General features: G+C 46.5%; 7 protein-coding genes across 7 annotated transcripts; 4 read left to right on the top strand and 3 right to left on the bottom strand.

Moving 5' to 3' along the window:
• The first annotated feature begins 36 nt into the window (after nucleotides 1–36).
• F5J12DRAFT_354097 (uncharacterized protein) lies at nucleotides 37–735 on the top strand. Its single transcript, XM_051739015.1, has 2 exons — nucleotides 37–427; nucleotides 479–735. The coding sequence occupies exons 1-2, from the start codon at nucleotides 233–235 to the stop codon at nucleotides 632–634; spliced, it is 351 nt and encodes a 116-aa protein (XP_051596543.1). The 5' UTR covers nucleotides 37–232; the 3' UTR covers nucleotides 635–735.
• An 892-nt stretch (nucleotides 736–1,627) lies between these two features.
• On the top strand, nucleotides 1,628–3,755 carry F5J12DRAFT_957941 (uncharacterized protein; the record flags this gene model as incomplete). The annotated part of the gene is made up of 18 exons (XM_051749894.1): nucleotides 1,628–1,680; nucleotides 1,732–1,760; nucleotides 1,811–1,836; nucleotides 1,887–1,930; nucleotides 1,981–1,990; nucleotides 2,062–2,079; nucleotides 2,131–2,156; nucleotides 2,213–2,238; nucleotides 2,291–2,331; nucleotides 2,386–2,410; nucleotides 2,466–2,477; nucleotides 2,525–2,540; nucleotides 2,587–2,626; nucleotides 2,683–2,792; nucleotides 2,840–2,899; nucleotides 2,953–2,980; nucleotides 3,030–3,087; nucleotides 3,142–3,755. 18 exons carry the CDS (start codon nucleotides 1,628–1,630, stop codon nucleotides 3,387–3,389), a joined length of 870 nt encoding a protein of 289 aa, XP_051596542.1. The 3' UTR covers nucleotides 3,390–3,755.
• F5J12DRAFT_354003 (uncharacterized protein) lies at nucleotides 3,602–5,990 on the bottom strand. The gene is made up of 20 exons (XM_051739014.1): nucleotides 5,674–5,990; nucleotides 5,580–5,613; nucleotides 5,491–5,517; nucleotides 5,373–5,438; nucleotides 5,293–5,321; nucleotides 5,220–5,245; nucleotides 5,126–5,169; nucleotides 5,064–5,073; nucleotides 4,987–5,004; nucleotides 4,908–4,933; nucleotides 4,832–4,857; nucleotides 4,742–4,782; nucleotides 4,664–4,688; nucleotides 4,603–4,614; nucleotides 4,539–4,554; nucleotides 4,447–4,486; nucleotides 4,283–4,392; nucleotides 4,175–4,234; nucleotides 3,983–4,116; nucleotides 3,602–3,924 (listed from the first exon to the last, which is right to left on the bottom strand). Exons 1-20 carry the CDS (start codon nucleotides 5,693–5,695, stop codon nucleotides 3,695–3,697), a joined length of 996 nt encoding a protein of 331 aa, XP_051596541.1. The 5' UTR covers nucleotides 5,696–5,990; the 3' UTR covers nucleotides 3,602–3,694.
• A 3,756-nt stretch (nucleotides 5,991–9,746) lies between these two features.
• On the bottom strand, nucleotides 9,747–10,672 carry F5J12DRAFT_725698 (uncharacterized protein; the record flags this gene model as incomplete). Its single annotated transcript, XM_051741660.1, has 4 exons — nucleotides 9,747–10,280; nucleotides 10,342–10,424; nucleotides 10,539–10,582; nucleotides 10,632–10,672. 4 exons carry the CDS (start codon nucleotides 10,670–10,672, stop codon nucleotides 9,747–9,749), a joined length of 702 nt encoding a protein of 233 aa, XP_051596540.1.
• A 2,594-nt stretch (nucleotides 10,673–13,266) lies between these two features.
• On the bottom strand, nucleotides 13,267–14,804 carry F5J12DRAFT_957922 (uncharacterized protein; the record flags this gene model as incomplete). The annotated part of the gene is made up of 10 exons (XM_051749893.1): nucleotides 13,267–13,417; nucleotides 13,467–13,563; nucleotides 13,614–13,702; nucleotides 13,765–13,874; nucleotides 13,927–14,036; nucleotides 14,098–14,245; nucleotides 14,282–14,356; nucleotides 14,412–14,540; nucleotides 14,591–14,697; nucleotides 14,768–14,804. 10 exons carry the CDS (start codon nucleotides 14,802–14,804, stop codon nucleotides 13,267–13,269), a joined length of 1,053 nt encoding a protein of 350 aa, XP_051596539.1.
• Nucleotides 14,805–15,020: 216 nt separating this feature from the next.
• On the top strand, nucleotides 15,021–16,558 carry F5J12DRAFT_957921 (uncharacterized protein; the record flags this gene model as incomplete). Its single annotated transcript, XM_051749892.1, has 10 exons — nucleotides 15,021–15,057; nucleotides 15,128–15,234; nucleotides 15,285–15,413; nucleotides 15,469–15,543; nucleotides 15,580–15,727; nucleotides 15,789–15,898; nucleotides 15,951–16,060; nucleotides 16,123–16,211; nucleotides 16,262–16,358; nucleotides 16,408–16,558. 10 exons carry the CDS (start codon nucleotides 15,021–15,023, stop codon nucleotides 16,556–16,558), a joined length of 1,053 nt encoding a protein of 350 aa, XP_051596538.1.
• A 2,594-nt stretch (nucleotides 16,559–19,152) lies between these two features.
• Nucleotides 19,153–19,992, top strand: F5J12DRAFT_725716 (uncharacterized protein; the record flags this gene model as incomplete). Its single annotated transcript, XM_051741661.1, has 4 exons — nucleotides 19,153–19,193; nucleotides 19,243–19,286; nucleotides 19,401–19,492; nucleotides 19,567–19,992. 4 exons carry the CDS (start codon nucleotides 19,153–19,155, stop codon nucleotides 19,990–19,992), a joined length of 603 nt encoding a protein of 200 aa, XP_051596537.1.
• Between the last annotated feature and the right edge of the window lie 953 nt (nucleotides 19,993–20,945).

The raw sequence follows: 20,945 nt of genomic DNA, 5'->3' as shown, positions 1-20,945 counted from the left end.
TTATCTTTCTTGATGGACATCCACTGTGTGAATGTTTTGGCAACTCGGTACCACTATCCACCCTGACCATCACCGCGAGTAGTCCAAATCAGTACGAGGGGCCATTAATATGTGCAGGGTGCAATGACAGGCATCGCTTGCGGCGATCAGGTTGGCGTCCTCGAGAGAGAAGCCAAGTGTCCGGGCATCAACCTTGCTTGGCTGGCGCTCCAGCGACTTCAGTGTACCATGCATGCGCCAAGCCCTTCGCTCTCGATGTGGCTCTTGCTCACCTGATCATCAGATTCTCTTCCTGAGTCTCCTAGCGTTCCTTCTTGCCTTCTGTAGCCAACGCGCAGCTGTTTTAATTATTCGTAATAGGCACTCCGTTCTCATGGTGTGTTCTTCGGGTTTTAAGAGGAGTGAAGGCGAGACACAGCTTACCCCGGTATGGATCTGCTGGTTGTACTACAGTCTGACCATATTTGGATTTCGCTAGATACAGGAAGCACGACCCACTACCACCCCTGCCATTCTATATTCCTCGTGGAGCCCGATTTGTTCCATGCACCCCTGGTTAGCGGCATTTCCTCTCAGAGCTTCAGGTATTGGCACGGTTCACTGTATTATTGCGGCGCAAATTTGGGTATCGTGAGTCCCATTCCTCCACTTACATGACCTTCCAATCCCGCAGCAGTAGCATTACTTCAACCATAAAACAGTGGCTCACAGGTATTGTCCCCGACGAAAGCGTGGACCCAATTCTTGGCACTGGATCTTCTCGTCATGTGAGCATGTGTTCATTTGTTCACGCTCCATCATAGCTGAGATGAACCAAGAGTGCGGCTTGTGTACTCGTGTACTATTAGCGAACAGTGGGCGTCACGAGTTGCACCTTGCCTCACACATGCGTCAGCAGACCTGTTACTTTTTCAGAGGCCCCACACCTCCAACCATACCCCACGTTTGATGGCATTCGAGTCACCTGGCCTTTGGTATGCACCAGGTCGGCTTTTCGGCTTGGAATATCGAGAACTCCGAGGCCCTCAACGTGGGATTCCAAGTTCGATGAAAGCGGTGCAGGTAGGCGCTGTTATTTTATATATATATTAGGACTCCTGATGGGAACCATGGCTTCTGGGTGATACATAATTGCCTCGAGCACGAATTGCACTGCCCAAGAAACACACGTTCACGGGCTCAGCTTCCGGAATTCACAATAGGTGCGGCGCCTGCCCGAGAGTGCGGCAGTGCCAGCGTCGTATATATCTCGGACCAGGCACTCCATCACTTGCGCTCGTCTACCCGCTCACGTCATCACATCAGCAAGGACTGGACGTTCGAAGCTGTTCCCCCGCGCATTTACTGTAAGGCAGAATGGCCTCTATAGACCTTACAAACACATGGGGTGACGATATTTCATGGTTATGGATTGCACCACCGACTCAAATGCCCTTGTTTAGGCGCCGCGTTTATCGGGGGCATGGTCACTCTAGTGTATGTTCTACTTGTTTCTGACCACATTTCTTGCTAATTCGCTGTGTCATATGCCAAGTCTATACGGAATCACGACACTACAGGTCAGTCTGAAGCAAACATTTGGATATCAGTATTTCGACCGACAATATTTCAGACCTATCTATATTTCATGAACTATCCGAATGATGATGTCCCCACGAAGCTATTTGTGGTTGCGATTTGGTGAGCTGCCTCATTTTGAGTACGGCGATAAACACGCTTATGATCTCTTAGGGCTTTGGATACCGCACATATCACCCTCAGTAAGTTCGTCACTTCGTAGGTTGCTACCGTGGGTTAACATTTGATCCAGTGTGTCATGCATTGTATTACTACTTAGTGCGTCCAACACGTTGCACAACGCCGCTTTTTGCATGATGGCACTACAGGTATCAAGTTACGGTGTTGTGACCTCCCTGGCTTATGGTGTATGGTATGTGCAACATTCACTCCAATAAACATCGTTACTTCCTGCTGTGATAGGTCGTTATTCGTAAGCATCCAGTTCTAAGATGGAGAAGGTCGCACTGCATAACATATCCATTTCTTATGTCATCTCCGTAGGCTTCGGTGGCCGTCAACGTAAGTCTGCCACAAAACACATGTTGTTTGACTAACTTCAGGTGCGCGTAGTTAACTATTGCGTGCGCAGTCCAGGCGTAAGTCTTTTACCAACCGTGCCGATGTTAGAATATGACGTGTCTTTGGTCCCCAGCTTCTTCACAGTCAAGATATTCTATCGTATGTGCCATTTTCTTTGTGTACCGAGAGTAGCAGTAATGTTAGAATTAAGTTTGCCGCCCTCGTCTCAGATGGCTGGTGACCGTGCCTATCGTAAGTGACATTATTCATACTGACTTCGACTAAAGATCTTACACGTCGCAATAGATCATCACCGTACTGCTTCATCTTGGTGAGTTTGAGAATTCGATTACCAGATCGACAAGTTGATGTGATCGCCGATGAAGGCTTCGGCTTAGGTACGCTCATTCTCCTATCGCACTGTCATTCCTCTGATCAGAGCTAGAAACTGTGGTTTTGATGTGCGGCCCTTCCCTCCCTCTGAATCAGTGTATTGACTGCATATAGGTTCATCAAGAAGCAATTGAGTTCACTTGCGCAACTTACGGTAGTCCCCATTGCTGCATGATGAATGTACGCAACGACTCACCCCACTGCTCGTAGTATTATGCAGTGACGCCCTTCGGTGCGGCCCTCGTCGTATCCGATATTTTCATTGCCGTAGCACTTTGTTTCTTTCTACGGGAAAACAGCTCCCTCACCATATTCCCAAGGTGCCCCGACTCACATCAGCCCCATCATACTGCTGACGAATATTTAGGACGAAGCAACTCATTAACATTCTCATAATCTACGCCATCAACCGGTGTCTACTGACCTCGTGAGTTTCCACTGGTGCTGTAAAACCTTCTCGTCAATTAGATGTACTTGCAGGTTAGTTGCTATTGCAGAAGTAGTTTTGGTACGCAAAGGTTTTTCCATTACTCAGCGTTGTTGATATATCCCTCCAGTGGTGGGTTAACCCGGAGAACTCGTGGTTTATGGCGGTTGATTTCACCATCGGAAAATGTAAGCCCTCTGACTAGCACTCGACTGAGTTTCACGACTTACGACCGTTCCTAGTGTACGCCAACTCACTTTTGGCATCCCTCAACAGTCGCAATTTCGTTCGACGGAGTAGGAATTCCGGGGACCTTGATTTTTTCACCAACACCATCCGCCTATCCGATCTGCCGGAGTCCTCGGGCGACACCGGTACCCCAAGAAATGATAACAGCAAATTGAATCCACGGGACCACGATGTCCTTTCCACTGTAAGAAGCACTCAGGATACAGAGGCTGCGCCTCGGCCGTGGCCTCATAGTCTTTGATAAGCGAGGTGATAACGGACTTGTCAAGCCGGTAGATATCATGGGACGCCTTTCTACTGCCATCGATTGATACGAATGACATAGTACTATGGATACGCTAGGGAACGCCAAACGAACCATAGCATTAGCCCTAGGGAGCACGATACCATAAATTATAGCCCTTCGGTAGTCTCATCAGGCGAGAAGAGCGTCGCGCACGTATGTAGGTGATATTTCGCATCAACACGACACGGCTCGGTCTTGTGGTGAAAAGACTAGGTAGCGGATACAGGATGGCACCATCAGTATCACAATTCTCCTTCTCTTCACAGCGCTGTGGTCTTGCCACGTGCCGGACCGGCAGAGATATTGATAACCGCCGCTTCGCGCACATCGATATGTTTCCCTCCATCCTTCGAACTCTCTACGTCATCCGAAAGCTCAGGCAGGTTGGCGAAGCGGACAGTACTAATGCGCTGATCTGACTCGATAAGTGAATCCTGGGAACGAAGGTATTGCCGAGTGTTCAACGATGCTAGAAGCGAGTTGGCATATACTATTCAATAGTAAGACGGGGTGTTCTGTCTATCGCGTGCACCGCAAGAAAGACTGACGTTTTCCAATGATGAAGTCCATCCCTATTGACCATGCGTCCTGGGCCTCAGCATCCTGAAGGAAGTGTGAGAGCAATATAGTCATAGTACAATACGTCATACTTACCGTGACTACCTCTGCAACGGCGACTAGTCTGGAACGAAAAGCCTGAATCAAGTCACGGTTACAAACCAAAAGATGGATTAGCTTACAAAGTCAGCAAACACCGATTAACAGCATAGATAATAAGCGTGTTCAGGAGACGCTTTGTGCTATGTAGGGTTCATTAGGGACGAACCATCGAAGTGGTCTAGAGGCACCTTCGAATTGTGGAGCGAGAACCTCCTTCGTAGAAAAGTACGCAAAGTGACACCGTAATTAGAACCTCGGCTAGTGCAAGGGAGGCCACGGAGGGTATTATGCTGTAAAACTGGGAATAACGACCCGTGAGCTGGTAAAGCAAATTTACTGTTAACGGAACTACCCTAATCTGCGAAACAGAGCTGAAGGCGTTATCGGCGAGTCTATACGTGACTGTCAACATTTCTGTGGAGATGGTAGGACACGTTGAAGTACATCAAAGCAGCCGTCTCTGCTTCTTGATTAGAATAGGTCTGCTGTGATGGAAGAGTGCACGAACCTACGCCAAACACTGTTGAAATATCATTAGAAATGTCTCGTGGATACAATCAAAGACTCACCAAAGTGGGCAAGCACGAATAGTATCTATCAGTGTGTCACTAGATCATACCTTTGCCATCACAAGCCAATGTGCTCACAATTGCGGCAGTCACTAACCACTTCAGTTGAGAGCGACAAACTGAGCGTCGATCAATAATGTCCTGAGAGGCAAGTTGAATGTGACGTACGGTGATATATTTTGTATGCGAAGAAGCTGGTGGCATCCGGTTTATAACTGCCAACTCAGTAAAGATAGTCACTTACCATTGAACTGCAGAAACCACAACTGACTGTAATACAGCTAAGTCCACTAATGAATGTTCTAGAGATCAAAGGAACGCACGTTCACCAGAATCGATGCCTAAGGGGGAAAACAAAGTACATCAGCACGTTGTGCACCAGAAATTCCTATTTGCGTACAGGGAATGGCCTGCCATATTTCATTAGTGGAACGCAGCCTTGAAATGGGAAGGCGTGCATACCAGACGAGATATTCCAAACTCGTTGGAACGCCGTAATTGGTAATCTGCAACGATTGAGCGCGAAGGTTACAAGGAACAGACAGGTCCGTTTCACCAGGTAATAATACAACATATGACACACTATCGCACGTTAGCCACGCATTCACTTGGGCGCATCGAATACTCACCGAGCGAGACATGTAGCGTATCGAAAAACCTCACTTCACATGAGCAGATACAATGACTACCACAAGGTAGCCTAACTCACCACGTGGCAGCAACCAGAAACTTCATGGTCAACCCATCCTCAGAGTAATGCATGAAGTACACGTAGGTCTATTCAACCTGTAAGTAGAGCACCAAGTGGAATATTCCGTTTAAGACATCCCTGGAGAGTTGTTATGCCATATAACCTGACGAGGAATAAGGTCATGAGAAGGGCAGACATGACAAGATCAAGCATGGCAATACACACATGGTGGCGATCAAACCCCCGATGAGAATAGAACCTAACGGGAACGAATGAGCAGACAATCATAAGACCGCATTTGACTAAGAAAGGTCTTCACCGAACCCGCCCGGGATGCCCATGTTGCTTGTGTCACTTGTATAAGGGAACTCGTTAACGAACTCGCTGAGGGGTAAAGGCAAGTGGAGAAAGCCAGTCCGTTTTTAAAACGCGAGGACTGCATTTGTATGATTGGGACTCAGTTGCATCGCCCCGAGCCACAGCACGGTCCACTACGTATCGAAGCGTCTGCCTCAAGTTTGACATCCATCACGGACGGTTATGACAGCAGCGGCGCCGTTTCTGTAGTAGCACTGCCTTTCCTATGGTCCTTGGCCTCGGTATGTCGTCCGCGAAACGTCTGAGACATAGTTGGAAAAAAAATACTGGATGCCAACGACTCATTTAGGAGGCTGCAAGTCTAAGCACGGGTGCGAACACTGTACGGTACATGTTCGCAAAGTCTGTACGCCGCGGGACCAATACGAAGTGGACAGTGCTGGTGGCTGGGAGTTGATTTAGTTTGGTATTGGGCGGCTTGGAGTGTGAGATTCAATATAATGCTATCGTCGCCGATAACGTTGCTTAAACCCACTCACTTTTCCTCGCCCTCTAGCAAATTCCGGGAGGTCACTTGAGGCCACTCCGTTCGCCCCTCCTCGGCTTCGCTCAGCGCCGAAAGTTACCCTCATGTACAGACCGCAGCAGGAGCTCTTCAGGAATCAGGACTTGTTGCTAACACTTGAAAATTGGAAGAATTGTATCTCCCCCTTCTGCCAGGCCTCTCCTCCCCATCTTCAACCTTTGGTGCGTTCCGCACAGTCCCCCCATCTGCAAAACTACCCGAGGGAGTGAGCAGGTTATACCTGCCTCCGTTTGGAAGTGACTTGTCATAAGACTCGCTAAGACACTTGTTGGCCAATGAGAGAGCTCGCTCAAGCGCGGAAGAGCTGTTAACAGCCGCATCGTGTAGCTGTTTCCCAGATGCCCATCACTCAAGTCAGCAGCTACCTATTATAGTATGACGTTACATGTGTACAAAAATTATTTGACGTCGGGAATAAACCACTAGTGCTGGGAATTTATTTATTTGTGCGGGACAAATAAAGTCATGTGCGGGACAAATGAGATTTTTGTGTCCCGCAACCAAAGTTGATTATGTAAGCACACATCGCACCTATGATGCTGCATCTGTAACATTAAACAAACAAAAATAAAACAGCTGATTGTGCGACTTTTGCAGCACTGCTCCTGTGCAACTTTTTATACTACCCTTGCATAATTTTTAACACAACCACCTTGTACCACTTTGCACTAGCTAGGAGGGTGGATAAAATAGATAAACGTAGGCAGGACATGAACACAGTTCATCAGCACCCTCCCCAGTCATCCTGCCCAATCCATGAGGCTGTGATGCCCCACAGGGCCTGCTCGAATGCTCAACCCCCTCCCCCACCCCTCCCACCTGGTGGTGGGATTGCTCCTTCAGGAAATTCCCACAGCATCGCCACCTGCAAATTCATGTGACCACACTCCATGCCACAAGTCATCACTGGCCTAGTGAATTTGGGCCCATTTCTTGGCAAAATACCCATTATTACATGGGTTATGTACAGTAGCATTGAAATGAGTCCCAAGGAATGGGCAAGGAGTGCATGTAGTCCTGACTCACTCGCTCCCCCATGCACATGCCCTGCTTAGTCAGTAGCTGTGGGCACAGCCACCTGCAAATTTTCTTTGCATTACTGCAAAAGTCACACAATCAGCTGTTTTATTTTTGTTTGTTTAATGTTACAGATGCAGCGTCATATGCACCACACCATACCATTGAATGTTTATTGCCTATGACCCATGAAGATAATCTACTAGTAGTGCATAAATAAATTGTTACATTTTACTAGAAGAAGAAAAATGTAAAAAAGTTCTAACAAAATGTGCCTGCAAAGTCTAGTGAAGGTGTGCAGCATTTGTGCTACCACAGGGATTCAAACCACAGCCTGCAGTCATGTGATGGCAGGTCCTGCACTGTATCACAACAGGGGCCACACACCTAACCACTGGACCATTTGGACAACCTTTATGTATACATATTGCAGCTAAATATACCCCTACATAAAATTTCTCAGGGCTCTGTGTGTATGTTGCCCAATGCCTGACTATACATGTGAAGTTAGCAACACACAAGCCATTTTTAACACTGAAAGTTTATATTAAATGGCAACTATATAAGGCTATTTACTATTGCAATAGACATGCACCTTCATAGCATGGTATGATCTGTGTGTGTATGTAGCATGAAAAAGGATCATCAGGGGTATAATATGTGAGGGTCATAGCACAGTGAGTAGGTGGATGGGTGGATAGGCAGCATATGTAAGTCAGGATCAGAACTTGAAAGTGCAATGGGCTTTCCAGGGATTGGCAATAGAATCATCAATAGTGAAGGAACTTGAGTTGGGAGGATGAGGGGCAGACTCTGCCTCAGGGGTTGCTGGTACAGTCATAGCAGGTAGGGGAGAGTCTGGTGATGGTGGCTGTGGTGTACCCATAGTTGCCTCCATACCAGCATCATGACTAGTGTGAACACTGGATTCAGTAAATGCTGGTGGTGTTTCTGCACCATTGGGAGAGTGTCAGTCAGTAGGCTAGCATGTGTACAGGACTGACCTTACCTGTGACTCACAATCACTTTGATGGGTGCTGAGTAAAGGATAGAGGGGTATTGAGTTCCCCATCAGGATCAGCAACTCTCAATGTGAAATCAGTATCATCTGACTTGGTGTCTGACAGGACAATTGCCTTTCTCTTGCCAGCAGCCTTAGAAGCCAATTTTGTCACAGGGCAAGGTTTCCACTGTTCCAGGACTGTGTAAGGGATTTTGTGGTGAGTTTCTAGCATAAGCCAGGTAAGTTTATCAGGAAACTATCATGGGTGATGGCACCACTCACTGAGAAAAAGCTTGCTGTCCTCATGGGAGGGTCACTTTCATGCTCACACCTTAGCATATATGAGCTCACCATCAGGAAAATCAGCTCCACTGGCAATGGCCACCTCCTTGTGACTCTTGACACAGAGGTGGTAGGGTGGAAGGTATTGGTAACAGGAGGCCTGTAGACTGCTGTAGCCTGGGTTGGTGGTCTAGAATGTGATTAGCATGACAGAATGTTGGGGGTTGGACAAGGGGGCAGCTTGCCTGAAGTTGGGAGTCAAGGTATGCAAAGAGAGTGGGAAATAATGAATGAAGGTAGCTGTCTACCTGTGAGAAGGACCAGTCACAATTGAATTGAAAGTAATCCTGAAAGTTTGCATGGGCCAGCCTGAGTGCTTCAAGCCTAGTAAGGTCTGAAGCTGAAGGGGCTCTTGAGCAGTGAATGACCAGGAAAAGGTGTGTGAGCAGGGGACCAGAGGTGGAACCTGAGTCCTCCATATGGCCACTATCTTCAGGCTATGCATGCATTAGGTATTAACTCTCAATCTGGGGGAAGGCACTCACCTCTGCAGTGCCATGAGGAAGGAAGACAATTCAGCTTATGAAAAATTCAGGGCTTTTCATGTTCACTTGTCAGTTCTGTAAGGTAGGCTTATAATGCAGTAATTCTGATAGAGAACAGAGGACTCACCCTTCCAGTCTGTGCTGTCTGTGCACTGACTGCCCTGGACTTTCCCTTCAGTCCTCTGTTTGACTCAAGGTCTGCTTGCCTGTAGGATGGCATTCCCAGCTGCAGTGGGGCTGGGGCATATGTTGGCTGGGAGGAGGAGGCTATGTTAGCAGGGATGCTTGGGCAAGACAGTACTTTCTGTAGCACAGAGGCAACAAGCCCAGAGCCTGAGGGTGGCTGACTGCTGGATGGCTGGGCAGAGCTTTCAGAGAAGGAGGAGGGAGGTCTTTTATGGAGTCACTTTCTGGCCATGATAGTAAAAAGGGAGAGAAAGAATATTAAAGGAATGTAGTAGTGAATGAAAGTGGGAGAATGTGAATTGGTTGTTGGTGGAAGAAACGAAAGTGTAGTTGCAGACGAAATGTCAGTTTTCATGAAAATTCCCATCACATAGTGGAATTGCAGAAACACTAAGTCAAAAATGCAGTAGTAATCAGCATGAGCATGCAGGTAACACATCCTACTGTACAGACATTTAGTTAGCAGTTTCAAGTACATGGATGAGAACTTCCATGGCCTGACACCACCTAAGAGCTTGTGGTCTCCAGATAAATTCTGGAAGCTCAACTATAATTTCCTTTTGGCCATGGCATCCTGAGGGAATGGTCTCCAACTCTGGATAGCCTTCCCCATCCCACTCCTCTTCCCTGATCCCATATCCAATTGGAATATGTCTGATTTCCTGTACTTGTTGCATGGACAGATGAAACACTTCTTGCCATGCAGGTGAGGGAAATGGGCTGATTCCTTTGGGAACTGGGGCACCATCATTGGCAAATTCAGGTGCTTGATCAGCTGCAATCATAGAAGGAAGATCAGAATTCTGGGTAGCAGCATCACTGTCCTCTACCACATCCTCCCATTCATCATCCTGTTCAGCCAGATGGCCTGGGGTAGAACCATTGCCTTGGTGTTGCAGGCCATAGTAGTGAGAAATGACATTGGGGTGGAGTTGTATGTCATTCTGGAGATATATTCCATGCTCTAGCTGCCTCATGAAATGCATGTCCTTCCAGTGTTTATGTCAATATTTGGTGGTCATCAGAGCATAGCTATATTACTGCACTCACATTTGGGCTCTGGTCATGACCTTCACCTGAGATTGGGTGAGCATTCCACTCCTCACAAAATGAGGCACAGTCTGCCCTGATATCTGGAAGGAAAAGGTAATGCAGGAGCCACAGGTGGTGGTGGCTGGATCAGTCAAAATGGTGCTCATGCTCCAATTGATAGAAAAAGACCCTCCATGGTTGTGCAAAGCATGTACCAACTTCATGCCAGAGTTGCTCTATGTGTGTATTCTGCTTGGATCTGTACACAGGTGGTAAAGTCAATGAATCATGTGAATGTATGCACTCACATTCCCCACATGAAACTACCTTGGTTCAGCCCCCTGGTCATGATCATGAACACCAAAACCTCTTTATTCTCCCCTCCATGATCTCCATGCACATGGGAAGGCAGTCCATACTTTTCAACTGCATTTAGGAATGTTGCCATCACAGTAGATGATTGGTTGCTAGTATGAGCCTCCAATCCAACAACCTTGAGGGGATTAGTAGATTTTAGTATGCTACAGCACTACCTAGAGGATTCACTCACTGTGCAGCAGTATCCATCAATGATACCATGGATAACTATTCCCCAGTGCATAAGCTTGTGGTGACCATCCATGTGCCAGAGGGCATTTGGGTGAGATACTTTGTATTTGTGATGGTGAGTAGCTGTTCACAACTGAAAGACATGGCCTGAAGGATCCACCCAATGCAGGGATGCAGTAATTTGCCTTCACTGTATCTGCAAGCCATGTTTGCACAATGACCCAGTGATGTAATGTAATCCTGACTGGGGACAGGAAGCTCAGAACTGTTGGATGAGAGTGTCAAGCTCAGAATTTGAGATTGGAGTATGCTGATAATCAATGCCAAACTTCTGCATATAATAGCACAAAGTATGCCAGTGAATTCCAAGAGCATGGGATGGGTTGGATAGGGGTATGTGATGCCCTGAAGACATAGCAGCCTGTAAAATGGCAATATTTGGCTGCTTGCAAGGGCAACCTGGCCTTCAGGTATGCAAAACATCCACAGGCCTTATGTAACTAACTGGAAGTGAATCACTGTAGGCAGTGGTGTTCAGTGTGTATGAAGTATAGTTTTTCAGTACTCACTGTCCTGTTGCAGCTTGTTGTGCACTCTCCAGTTCCTGAAGTAAAATGTCAAACCTTGCTGCACACTCCAACACCCATTCCAGTGGGACTTCTCCCTGGTTTGCCATGTTTTCCAATGCATGCAGGATTGGAATGGCCTCATGGTTAATCTGGCCACTGTGGTATTGGAGCTGGAGAACCTCACTTTGTGCCTGTAAAGCCCTTTTGGCTTGGTCATAGATCTGTGCCAGCTTGTCAGCTGCCTGGAGTACTTGTGCAGGCCAGGTAGTGGAAGGTGCTGTATTACTAGTAGGGAGGTTAGGAAGGACCATGACAGTGGGTGCAGTTTGAGTGTTGTAGTGCCAGGCAGTAAGGACTTGGTCAGTCAGAACTGATGCAAGCATGAGAGGCCACAGTGCTGATTATGTAATCAGTTTCTTGCTGATGAGCACAGGTGTGACCAAAGGCTCCATCTTCTCTTATAGTCCTACTGATAACCCATTGATCCAACTACAGTCAATGGCATCCCTACAGAAGCACCCAAAGTATTGGTTTACAGATGGAAATATTGTGTTTCAGGTGTGCTATTTGATCATGGTCATTGTTATCACTGCTGCTGATCAGATTGATAACAGGCAGACAATGCTCTCTTTTGCCTTCATAGGGGGGCACTGTTTGTCCACTCTCCCACTCTGGAGGGTATCTTCACACTCCCATCTGGGGTTGTGAATGATGGTGTGGATGAAGAGCACCCCATTAAACTTCCAGGAATCTCAGGTGGAGAATTTGAGCACTTCATATCATGGATGTATCATGTGTAAGTAACCCTACATGTACATAACAGGCCAGCATGGAATTACACTGATAATCCTGTATTTCAGTGGCTCTGTTCACCATGACAGGAACCTGCCATCCCTTGTGGCAATTTTGAAGGTGTCACAGCTCTGGCAGATTGATAACAGTATCAACTGGGAAATTGCTCACCTCAACCAGCTGAACCTTTCAGCTGTCACAAGCTTGAATTGGCATGCAAGTATACTATTCCACAGTGGATTCCCCCCTCTGTTTGCCTCTTGCTGCTCAACCCCTTATCAGCTATCACTGAGGACAAAGCATACTGCCTAGGTATTCATGTCTACTCAATCATTGTGAAAGCACATGAAGCTTTGGACATGGAGAGACATATTATTGCTGCTGTTCCACCTGGACTCTCCTTTCCTCCCTTGTCACTCTGTACCACTTCCCAGCATTCAAACTGTAAGGATATCTGGGCTTGCTTCTGGTGGCAGAAAATTGCACATCAGTTGTTGCACCCATGCAATCCCCTTCCCCTCAACTCTTTAGTGCAATTCATTGGTGAGCAGAAGAATCCTGATGGTCTCAACCTAGAGTGCAAGGGGCAGTTTGTTGGTGAGGTGGTGGAAAGTGGTGGGCTTGATGTCAAGGAAAACCTCACTTATGGAGCCATCACTTCTGTACAGGGCTATTATGATACATTGTAATGATCAGGATTTGGAAAGAGGCTAGACAGTGAAACATAGCTCCACAAGTGATTTGAAGAGACAGGAGAGTAGAAAAATAATTTTCTATGTAGCTACCTTCCACCTCAAACTCAACCACAAAGTAACTCAATCCCCCCTGCCTGGACAGCAGCATCATAGGCAGCCTTGATGTGTGTGGAGAAATTGATGGCTGTCCCCTGACACCAGACACCAGGCCAAGCTAGAGTTGTCCCATGCTGGAACTTTGGTTGGACACACTAGAAGATAAATTAACTACTAAGAACATACTAAGAGAATGGTGGAGACAATACCATGGCAGTGTCAGATGCACAGCAAACAATAACTCAGAGAGAGAAATCTACATAGTTACCTCCAGTTGGGTGACCACTTTGATCTGACCTAGCACTGGTTTCTGCAATCTTGCTGTTACAGACCCTGTGCTCAGTGACCCAGTTGAATGCATAGGGTGCATACAACTGATCTGTGTGGATAGGACTGGCCAATTTCAGATGTGTATTGTGGGAGACAAATATGCACCACATACACAGTATAATTCTGACTCATGTATGCCTCAGCTGGTGCTTGGTCAGCACTTCCAAAGTTGAGACAGCCAACAGGGAGGTCCAAGTAGTAACCACATTCTAAGTGTTTCAGAGTTAGCACAATATCAAGTGGGAAAGTCTCCACATACCTTTGATATCACACTCACTTGCCATGGGTGGCAAGCCTGAGGATGCAATGGCAGCCTTAGTTGGTGCTACCACTTCCTCTGGCAGAGTCCTGATCAGAAGGTTCCATGTCAGTGCAAGGATACCCAAGATTGCCCATTCTTCTCATGACACTCATTGTCTGTGAGCTTCTTATCCTTCAAATTTTTTACCAATCCAAATACATGCAGGTGACAAGCCCCAGCATTCCACCCATACTGGATCATCTCTCCCCCATGGGTAGGCTAGAAAGAAGGGTGTGTCAGACCATGAGATAGCAGGTAACATGCAACATACATGAACACCCTTATGGTCATTGACAGCCTCTGATATGACCACATTCACACACTCAAGTACATCAAGGTGCCCACCAGAGCACCCACAGATAACAGCCAGTTCAATTTCACCTACCATGGATGGTCAAAATCATGTGTTAGTACAGGCTTAAATGTAATGTAAATCACTCACCTTCACTGTTGACAAAGATTGCACTTTGCTCTGGAGCCACTGTATACCAGTCCTCACCAGGAGCTGGGACAATGACTGAAGGCACATTACTTGGACACAAGTCTTCATTACTTGCATCAACAAGGACCCTACCCCTCTTGTATGGGGACTTGTGGTCAGTGTCAATGTAATGGTCATGGCATACAACAGCAATATCAGGGTTCTGCCCAACCACTTGATCTAATGGTACAGCAGCATCCTGCAGACTGAGATCTCTGGCCTGGAAATTTATTTAGTGACCACCAATGACTGTAGTTATACAGATTACCACTCACCACTGAATGCTTTGCAAGGTGAATAGTGCTCTGATCCCCTTTCTCCTTCTTGCATGAATGCACAGCCCAGGTGAGCTGCAGGGGAACAAGCTGTTTATGATGGCTGGCAAGGTGCCAAAAATCAGTAATCTAAATACAGAGCCAATGATAAAATAAGTAGAGATGGGGGGATCACTTACAGTCACTTCTTTCTGGGATATATTTGCCTCTTGTCCAGCCAATGCAACACACTGATCTACATCATCTGGAAGCAAGTTCTGCTTCAGGCCTGCTATGAAAACACTGTCTGCTCACAGCACTGAAAAGACTACAACAAATGCATGTAAGATACTGGTACCATATGACTTATGGCTTACATTTTTCAAGATCTTGGTGCTTAGAGGTCCTAGACATCATGGAGGGATGTATGTAGGATGATGTTGCATATTGGAGAGTGCAGTGAAGATGATGAAAATTTTACTGGGTGACTTCCAAAATAGGGTACTACTATCAAAGGGTGGCTCAACCCTTTGATAGTAGTACCCTATTTTGGAAGTCACCCAGTAAAATTTTCATCATCTTCACTGCACTCTCCAATATGCAACATCATCCTACATACATCCCTCCATGATGTCTAGGACCTCTAAGCACCAAGATCTTGAAAAATGTAAGCCATAAGTCATATGGTACCAGTATCTTACATGCATTTGTTGTAGTCTTTTCAGTGCTGTGAGCAGACAGTGTTTTCATAGCAGGCCTGAAGCAGAACTTGCTTCCAGATGATGTAGATCAGTGTGTTGCATTGGCTGGACAAGAGGCAAATATATCCCAGAAAGAAGTGACTGTAAGTGATCCCCCCATCTCTACTTATTTTATCATTGGCTCTGTATTTAGATTACTGATTTTTGGCACCTTGCCAGCCATCATAAACAGCTTGTTCCCCTGCAGCTCACCTGGGCTGTGCATTCATGCAAGAAGGAGAAAGGGGATCAGAGCACTATTCACCTTGCAAAGCATTCAGTGGTGAGTGGTAATCTGTATAACTACAGTCATTGGTGGTCACTAAATAAATTTCCAGGCCAGAGATCTCAGTCTGCAGGATGCTGCTGTACCATTAGATCAAGTGGTTGGGCAGAACCCTGATATTGCTGTTGTATGCCATGACCATTACATTGACACTGACCACAAGTCCCCATACAAGAGGGGTAGGGTCCTTGTTGATGCAAGTAATGAAGACTTGTGTCCAAGTAATGTGCCTTCAGTCATTGTCCCAGCTCCTGGTGAGGACTGGTATACAGTGGCTCCAGAGCAAAGTGCAATCTTTGTCAACAGTGAAGGTGAGTGATTTACATTACATTTAAGCCTGTACTAACACATGATTTTGACCATCCATGGTAGGTGAAATTGAACTGGCTGTTATCTGTGGGTGCTCTGGTGGGCACCTTGATGTACTTGAGTGTGTGAATGTGGTCATATCAGAGGCTGTCAATGACCATAAGGGTGTTCATGTATGTTGCATGTTACCTGCTATCTCATGGTCTGACACACCCTTCTTTCTAGCCTACCCATGGGGGAGAGATGATCCAGTATGGGTGGAATGCTGGGGCTTGTCACCTGCATGTATTTGGATTGGTAAAAAATTTGAAGGATAAGAAGCTCACAGACAATGAGTGTCATGAGAAGAATGGGCAATCTTGGGTATCCTTGCACTGACATGGAACCTTCTGATCAGGACTCTGCCAGAGGAAGTGGTAGCACCAACTAAGGCTGCCATTGCATCCTCAGGCTTGCCACCCATGGCAAGTGAGTGTGATATCAAAGGTATGTGGAGACTTTCCCACTTGATATTGTGCTAACTCTGAAACACTTAGAATGTGGTTACTACTTGGACCTCCCTGTTGGCTGTCTCAACTTTGGAAGTGCTGACCAAGCACCAGCTGAGGCATACATGAGTCAGAATTATACTGTGTATGTGGTGCATATTTGTCTCCCACAATACACATCTGAAATTGGCCAGTCCTATCCACACAGATCAGTTGTATGCACCCTATGCATTCAACTGGGTCACTGAGCACAGGGTCTGTAACAGCAAGATTGCAGAAACCAGTGCTAGGTCAGATCAAAGTGGTCACCCAACTGGAGGTAACTATGTAGATTTCTCTCTCTGAGTTATTGTTTGCTGTGCATCTGACACTGCCATGGTATTGTCTCCACCATTCTCTTAGTATGTTCTTAGTAGTTAATTTATCTTCTAGTGTGTCCAACCAAAGTTCCAGCATGGGACAACTCTAGCTTGGCCTGGTGTCTGGTGTCAGGGGACAGCCATCAATTTCTCCACACACATCAAGGCTGCCTATGATGCTGCTGTCCAGGCAGGGGGGATTGAGTTACTTTGTGGTTGAGTTTGAGGTGGAAGGTAGCTACATAGAAAATTATTTTTCTACTCTCCTGTCTCTTCAAATCACTTGTGGAGCTATGTTTCACTGTCTAGCCTCTTTCCAAATCCTGATCATTACAATGTATCATAATAGCCCTGTACAGAAGTGATGGCTCCATAAGTGAGGTTTTCCTTGACATCAAGCCCACCACTTTCCACCACCTCACCAACAAACTGCCCCTTGCACTCTAGGTTGAGACCATCAGGATTCTTCTGCTCACCAATGAATTGCACTAAAGAGTTGAGGGGAAGGGGATTGCATGGGTGCAACAACTGATGTGCAATTTTCTGCCACCAGAAGCAAGCCCAGATATCCTTACAGTTTGAATGCTGGGAAGTGGTACAGAGTGACAAGGGAGGAAAGGAGAGTCCAGGTGGAACAGCAGCAATAATATGTCTCTCCATGTCCAAAGCTTCATGTGCTTTCACAATGATTGAGTAGACATGAATACCTAGGCAGTATGCTTTGTCCTCAGTGATAGCTGATAAGGGGTTGAGCAGCAAGAGGCAAACAGAGGGGGGAATCCACTGTGGAATAGTATACTTGCATGCCAATTCAAGCTTGTGACAGCTGAAAGGTTCAGCTGGTTGAGGTGAGCAATTTCCCAGTTGATACTGTTATCAATCTGCCAGAGCTGTGACACCTTCAAAATTGCCACAAGGGATGGCAGGTTCCTGTCATGGTGAACAGAGCCACTGAAATACAGGATTATCAGTGTAATTCCATGCTGGCCTGTTATGTACATGTAGGGTTACTTACACATGATACATCCATGATATGAAGTGCTCAAATTCTCCACCTGAGATTCCTGGAAGTTTAATGGGGTGCTCTTCATCCACACCATCATTCACAACCCCAGATGGGAGTGTGAAGATACCCTCCAGAGTGGGAGAGTGGACAAACAGTGCCCCCCTATGAAGGCAAAAGAGAGCATTGTCTGCCTGTTATCAATCTGATCAGCAGCAGTGATAACAATGACCATGATCAAATAGCACACCTGAAACACAATATTTCCATCTGTAAACCAATACTTTGGGTGCTTCTGTAGGGATGCCATTGACTGTAGTTGGATCAATGGGTTATCAGTAGGACTATAAGAGAAGATGGAGCCTTTGGTCACACCTGTGCTCATCAGCAAGAAACTGATTACATAATCAGCACTGTGGCCTCTCATGCTTGCATCAGTTCTGACTGACCAAGTCCTTACTGCCTGGCACTACAACACTCAAACTGCACCCACTGTCATGGTCCTTCCTAACCTCCCTACTAGTAATACAGCACCTTCCACTACCTGGCCTGCACAAGTACTCCAGGCAGCTGACAAGCTGGCACAGATCTATGACCAAGCCAAAAGGGCTTTACAGGCACAAAGTGAGGTTCTCCAGCTCCAATACCACAGTGGCCAGATTAACCATGAGGCCATTCCAATCCTGCATGCATTGGAAAACATGGCAAACCAGGGAGAAGTCCCACTGGAATGGGTGTTGGAGTGTGCAGCAAGGTTTGACATTTTACTTCAGGAACTGGAGAGTGCACAACAAGCTGCAACAGGACAGTGAGTACTGAAAAACTATACTTCATACACACTGAACACCACTGCCTACAGTGATTCACTTCCAGTTAGTTACATAAGGCCTGTGGATGTTTTGCATACCTGAAGGCCAGGTTGCCCTTGCAAGCAGCCAAATATTGCCATTTTACAGGCTGCTATGTCTTCAGGGCATCACATACCCCTATCCAACCCATCCCATGCTCTTGGAATTCACTGGCATACTTTGTGCTATTATATGCAGAAGTTTGGCATTGATTATCAGCATACTCCAATCTCAAATTCTGAGCTTGACACTCTCATCCAACAGTTCTGAGCTTCCTGTCCCCAGTCAGGATTACATTACATCACTGGGTCATTGTGCAAACATGGCTTGCAGATACAGTGAAGGCAAATTACTGCATCCCTGCATTGGGTGGATCCTTCAGGCCATGTCTTTCAGTTGTGAACAGCTACTCACCATCACAAATACAAAGTATCTCACCCAAATGCCCTCTGGCACATGGATGGTCACCACAAGCTTATGCACTGGGGAATAGTTATCCATGGTATCATTGATGGATACTGCTGCACAGTGAGTGAATCCTCTAGGTAGTGCTGTAGCATACTAAAATCTACTAATCCCCTCAAGGTTGTTGGATTGGAGGCTCATACTAGCAACCAATCATCTACTGTGATGGCAACATTCCTAAATGCAGTTGAAAAGTATGGACTGCCTTCCCATGTGCATGGAGATCATGGAGGGGAGAATAAAGAGGTTTTGGTGTTCATGATCATGACCAGGGGGCTGAACCAAGGTAGTTTCATGTGGGGAATGTGAGTGCATACATTCACATGATTCATTGACTTTACCACCTGTGTACAGATCCAAGCAGAATACACACATAGAGCAACTCTGGCATGAAGTTGGTACATGCTTTGCACAACCATGGAGGGTCTTTTTCTATCAATTGGAGCATGAGCACCATTTTGACTGATCCAGCCACCACCACCTGTGGCTCCTGCATTACCTTTTCCTTCCAGATATCAGGGCAGACTGTGCCTCATTTTGTGAGGAGTGGAATGCTCACCCAATCTCAGGTGAAGGTCATGACCAGAGCCCAAATGTGAGTGCAGTAATATAGCTATGCTCTGATGACCACCAAATATTGACATAAACACTGGAAGGACCATGCATTTCATGAGGCAGCTAGAGCATGGAATATATCTCCAGAATGACATACAACTCCACCCCAATGTCATTTCTCACTACTATGGCCTGCAACACCAAGGCAATGGTTCTACCCCAGGCCATCTGGCTGAACAGGATGATGAATGGGAGGATGTGGTAGAGGACAGTGATGCTGCTACCCAGAATTCTGATCTTCCTTCTATGATTGCAGCTGATCAAGCACCTGAATTTGCCAATGATGGTGCCCCAGTTCCCAAAGGAATCAGCCCATTTCCCTCACCTGCATGGCAAGAAGTGTTTCATCTGTCCATGCAACAAGTACAGGAAATCAGACATATTCCAATTGGATATGGGATCAGGGAAGAGGAGTGGGATGGGGAAGGCTATCCAGAGTTGGAGGACCATTCCCTCAGGATGCCATGGCCAAAAGGAAATTATAGTTGAGCTTCCAGAATTTATCTGGAGACCACAAGCTCTTAGGTGGTGTCAGGCCATGGAAGTTCTCATCCATGTACTTGAAACTGCTAACTAAATGTCTGTACAGTAGGATGTGTTACCTGCATGCTCATGCTGATTACTACTGCATTTTTGACTTAGTGTTTCTGCAATTCCACTATGTGATGGGAATTTTCATGAAAACTGACATTTCGTCTGCAACTACACTTTCGTTTCTTCCACCAACAACCAATTCACATTCTCCCACTTTCATTCACTACTACATTCCTTTAATATTCTTTCTCTCCCTTTTTACTATCATGGCCAGAAAGTGACTCCATAAAAGACCTCCCTCCTCCTTCTCTGAAAGCTCTGCCCAGCCATCCAGCAGTCAGCCACCCTCAGGCTCTGGGCTTGTTGCCTCTGTGCTACAGAAAGTACTGTCTTGCCCAAGCATCCCTGCTAACATAGCCTCCTCCTCCCAGCCAACATATGCCCCAGCCCCACTGCAGCTGGGAATGCCATCCTACAGGCAAGCAGACCTTGAGTCAAACAGAGGACTGAAGGGAAAGTCCAGGGCAGTCAGTGCACAGACAGCACAGACTGGAAGGGTGAGTCCTCTGTTCTCTATCAGAATTACTGCATTATAAGCCTACCTTACAGAACTGACAAGTGAACATGAAAAGCCCTGAATTTTTCATAAGCTGAATTGTCTTCCTTCCTCATGGCACTGCAGAGGTGAGTGCCTTCCCCAGATTGAGAGTTAATACCTAATGCATGCATAGCCTGAAGATAGTGGCCATATGGAGGACTCAGGTTCCACCTCTGGTCCCCTGCTCACACACCTTTTCCTGGTCATTCACTGCTCAAGAGCCCCTTCAGCTTCAGACCTTACTAGGCTTGAAGCACTCAGGCTGGCCCATGCAAACTTTCAGGATTACTTTCAATTCAATTGTGACTGG

The sequence above is a fragment of the Pisolithus orientalis genome (genome assembly GCF_024613125.1).
Source record: "Pisolithus orientalis strain OTSU chromosome Unknown F5J12scaffold_37, whole genome shotgun sequence".
Lineage (NCBI taxonomy): Eukaryota > Fungi > Basidiomycota > Agaricomycetes > Boletales > Pisolithaceae > Pisolithus > Pisolithus orientalis.
This window is presented reverse-complemented; position numbering and strand designations above follow the sequence as displayed.

Excerpts from the sequence above, each read along its gene's own strand:
- F5J12DRAFT_354097 (XM_051739015.1), top strand. The coding sequence starts at position 233 with ATGCGCCAAGCCCTTCGCTCTCGATGTGGCTCTTGCTCACCTGATCAT. Across the intron at positions 428-478 it reads GCGAGACACAGCTTACCCCG|ATACAGGAAGCACGACCCAC; the intron begins GTATGGATCTGC and ends GGATTTCGCTAG.
- F5J12DRAFT_354003 (XM_051739014.1), bottom strand. The coding sequence starts at position 5,695 with ATGGGCATCCCGGGCGGGTTCG. Across the intron at positions 5,614-5,673 it reads GGGCATCCCGGGCGGGTTCG|GTTCTATTCTCATCGGGGGT; the intron begins GTGAAGACCTTT and ends CGTTCCCGTTAG. Across the intron at positions 4,393-4,446 it reads GCTCTGTTTCGCAGATTAGG|TTTTACAGCATAATACCCTC; the intron begins GTAGTTCCGTTA and ends CGTTATTCCCAG.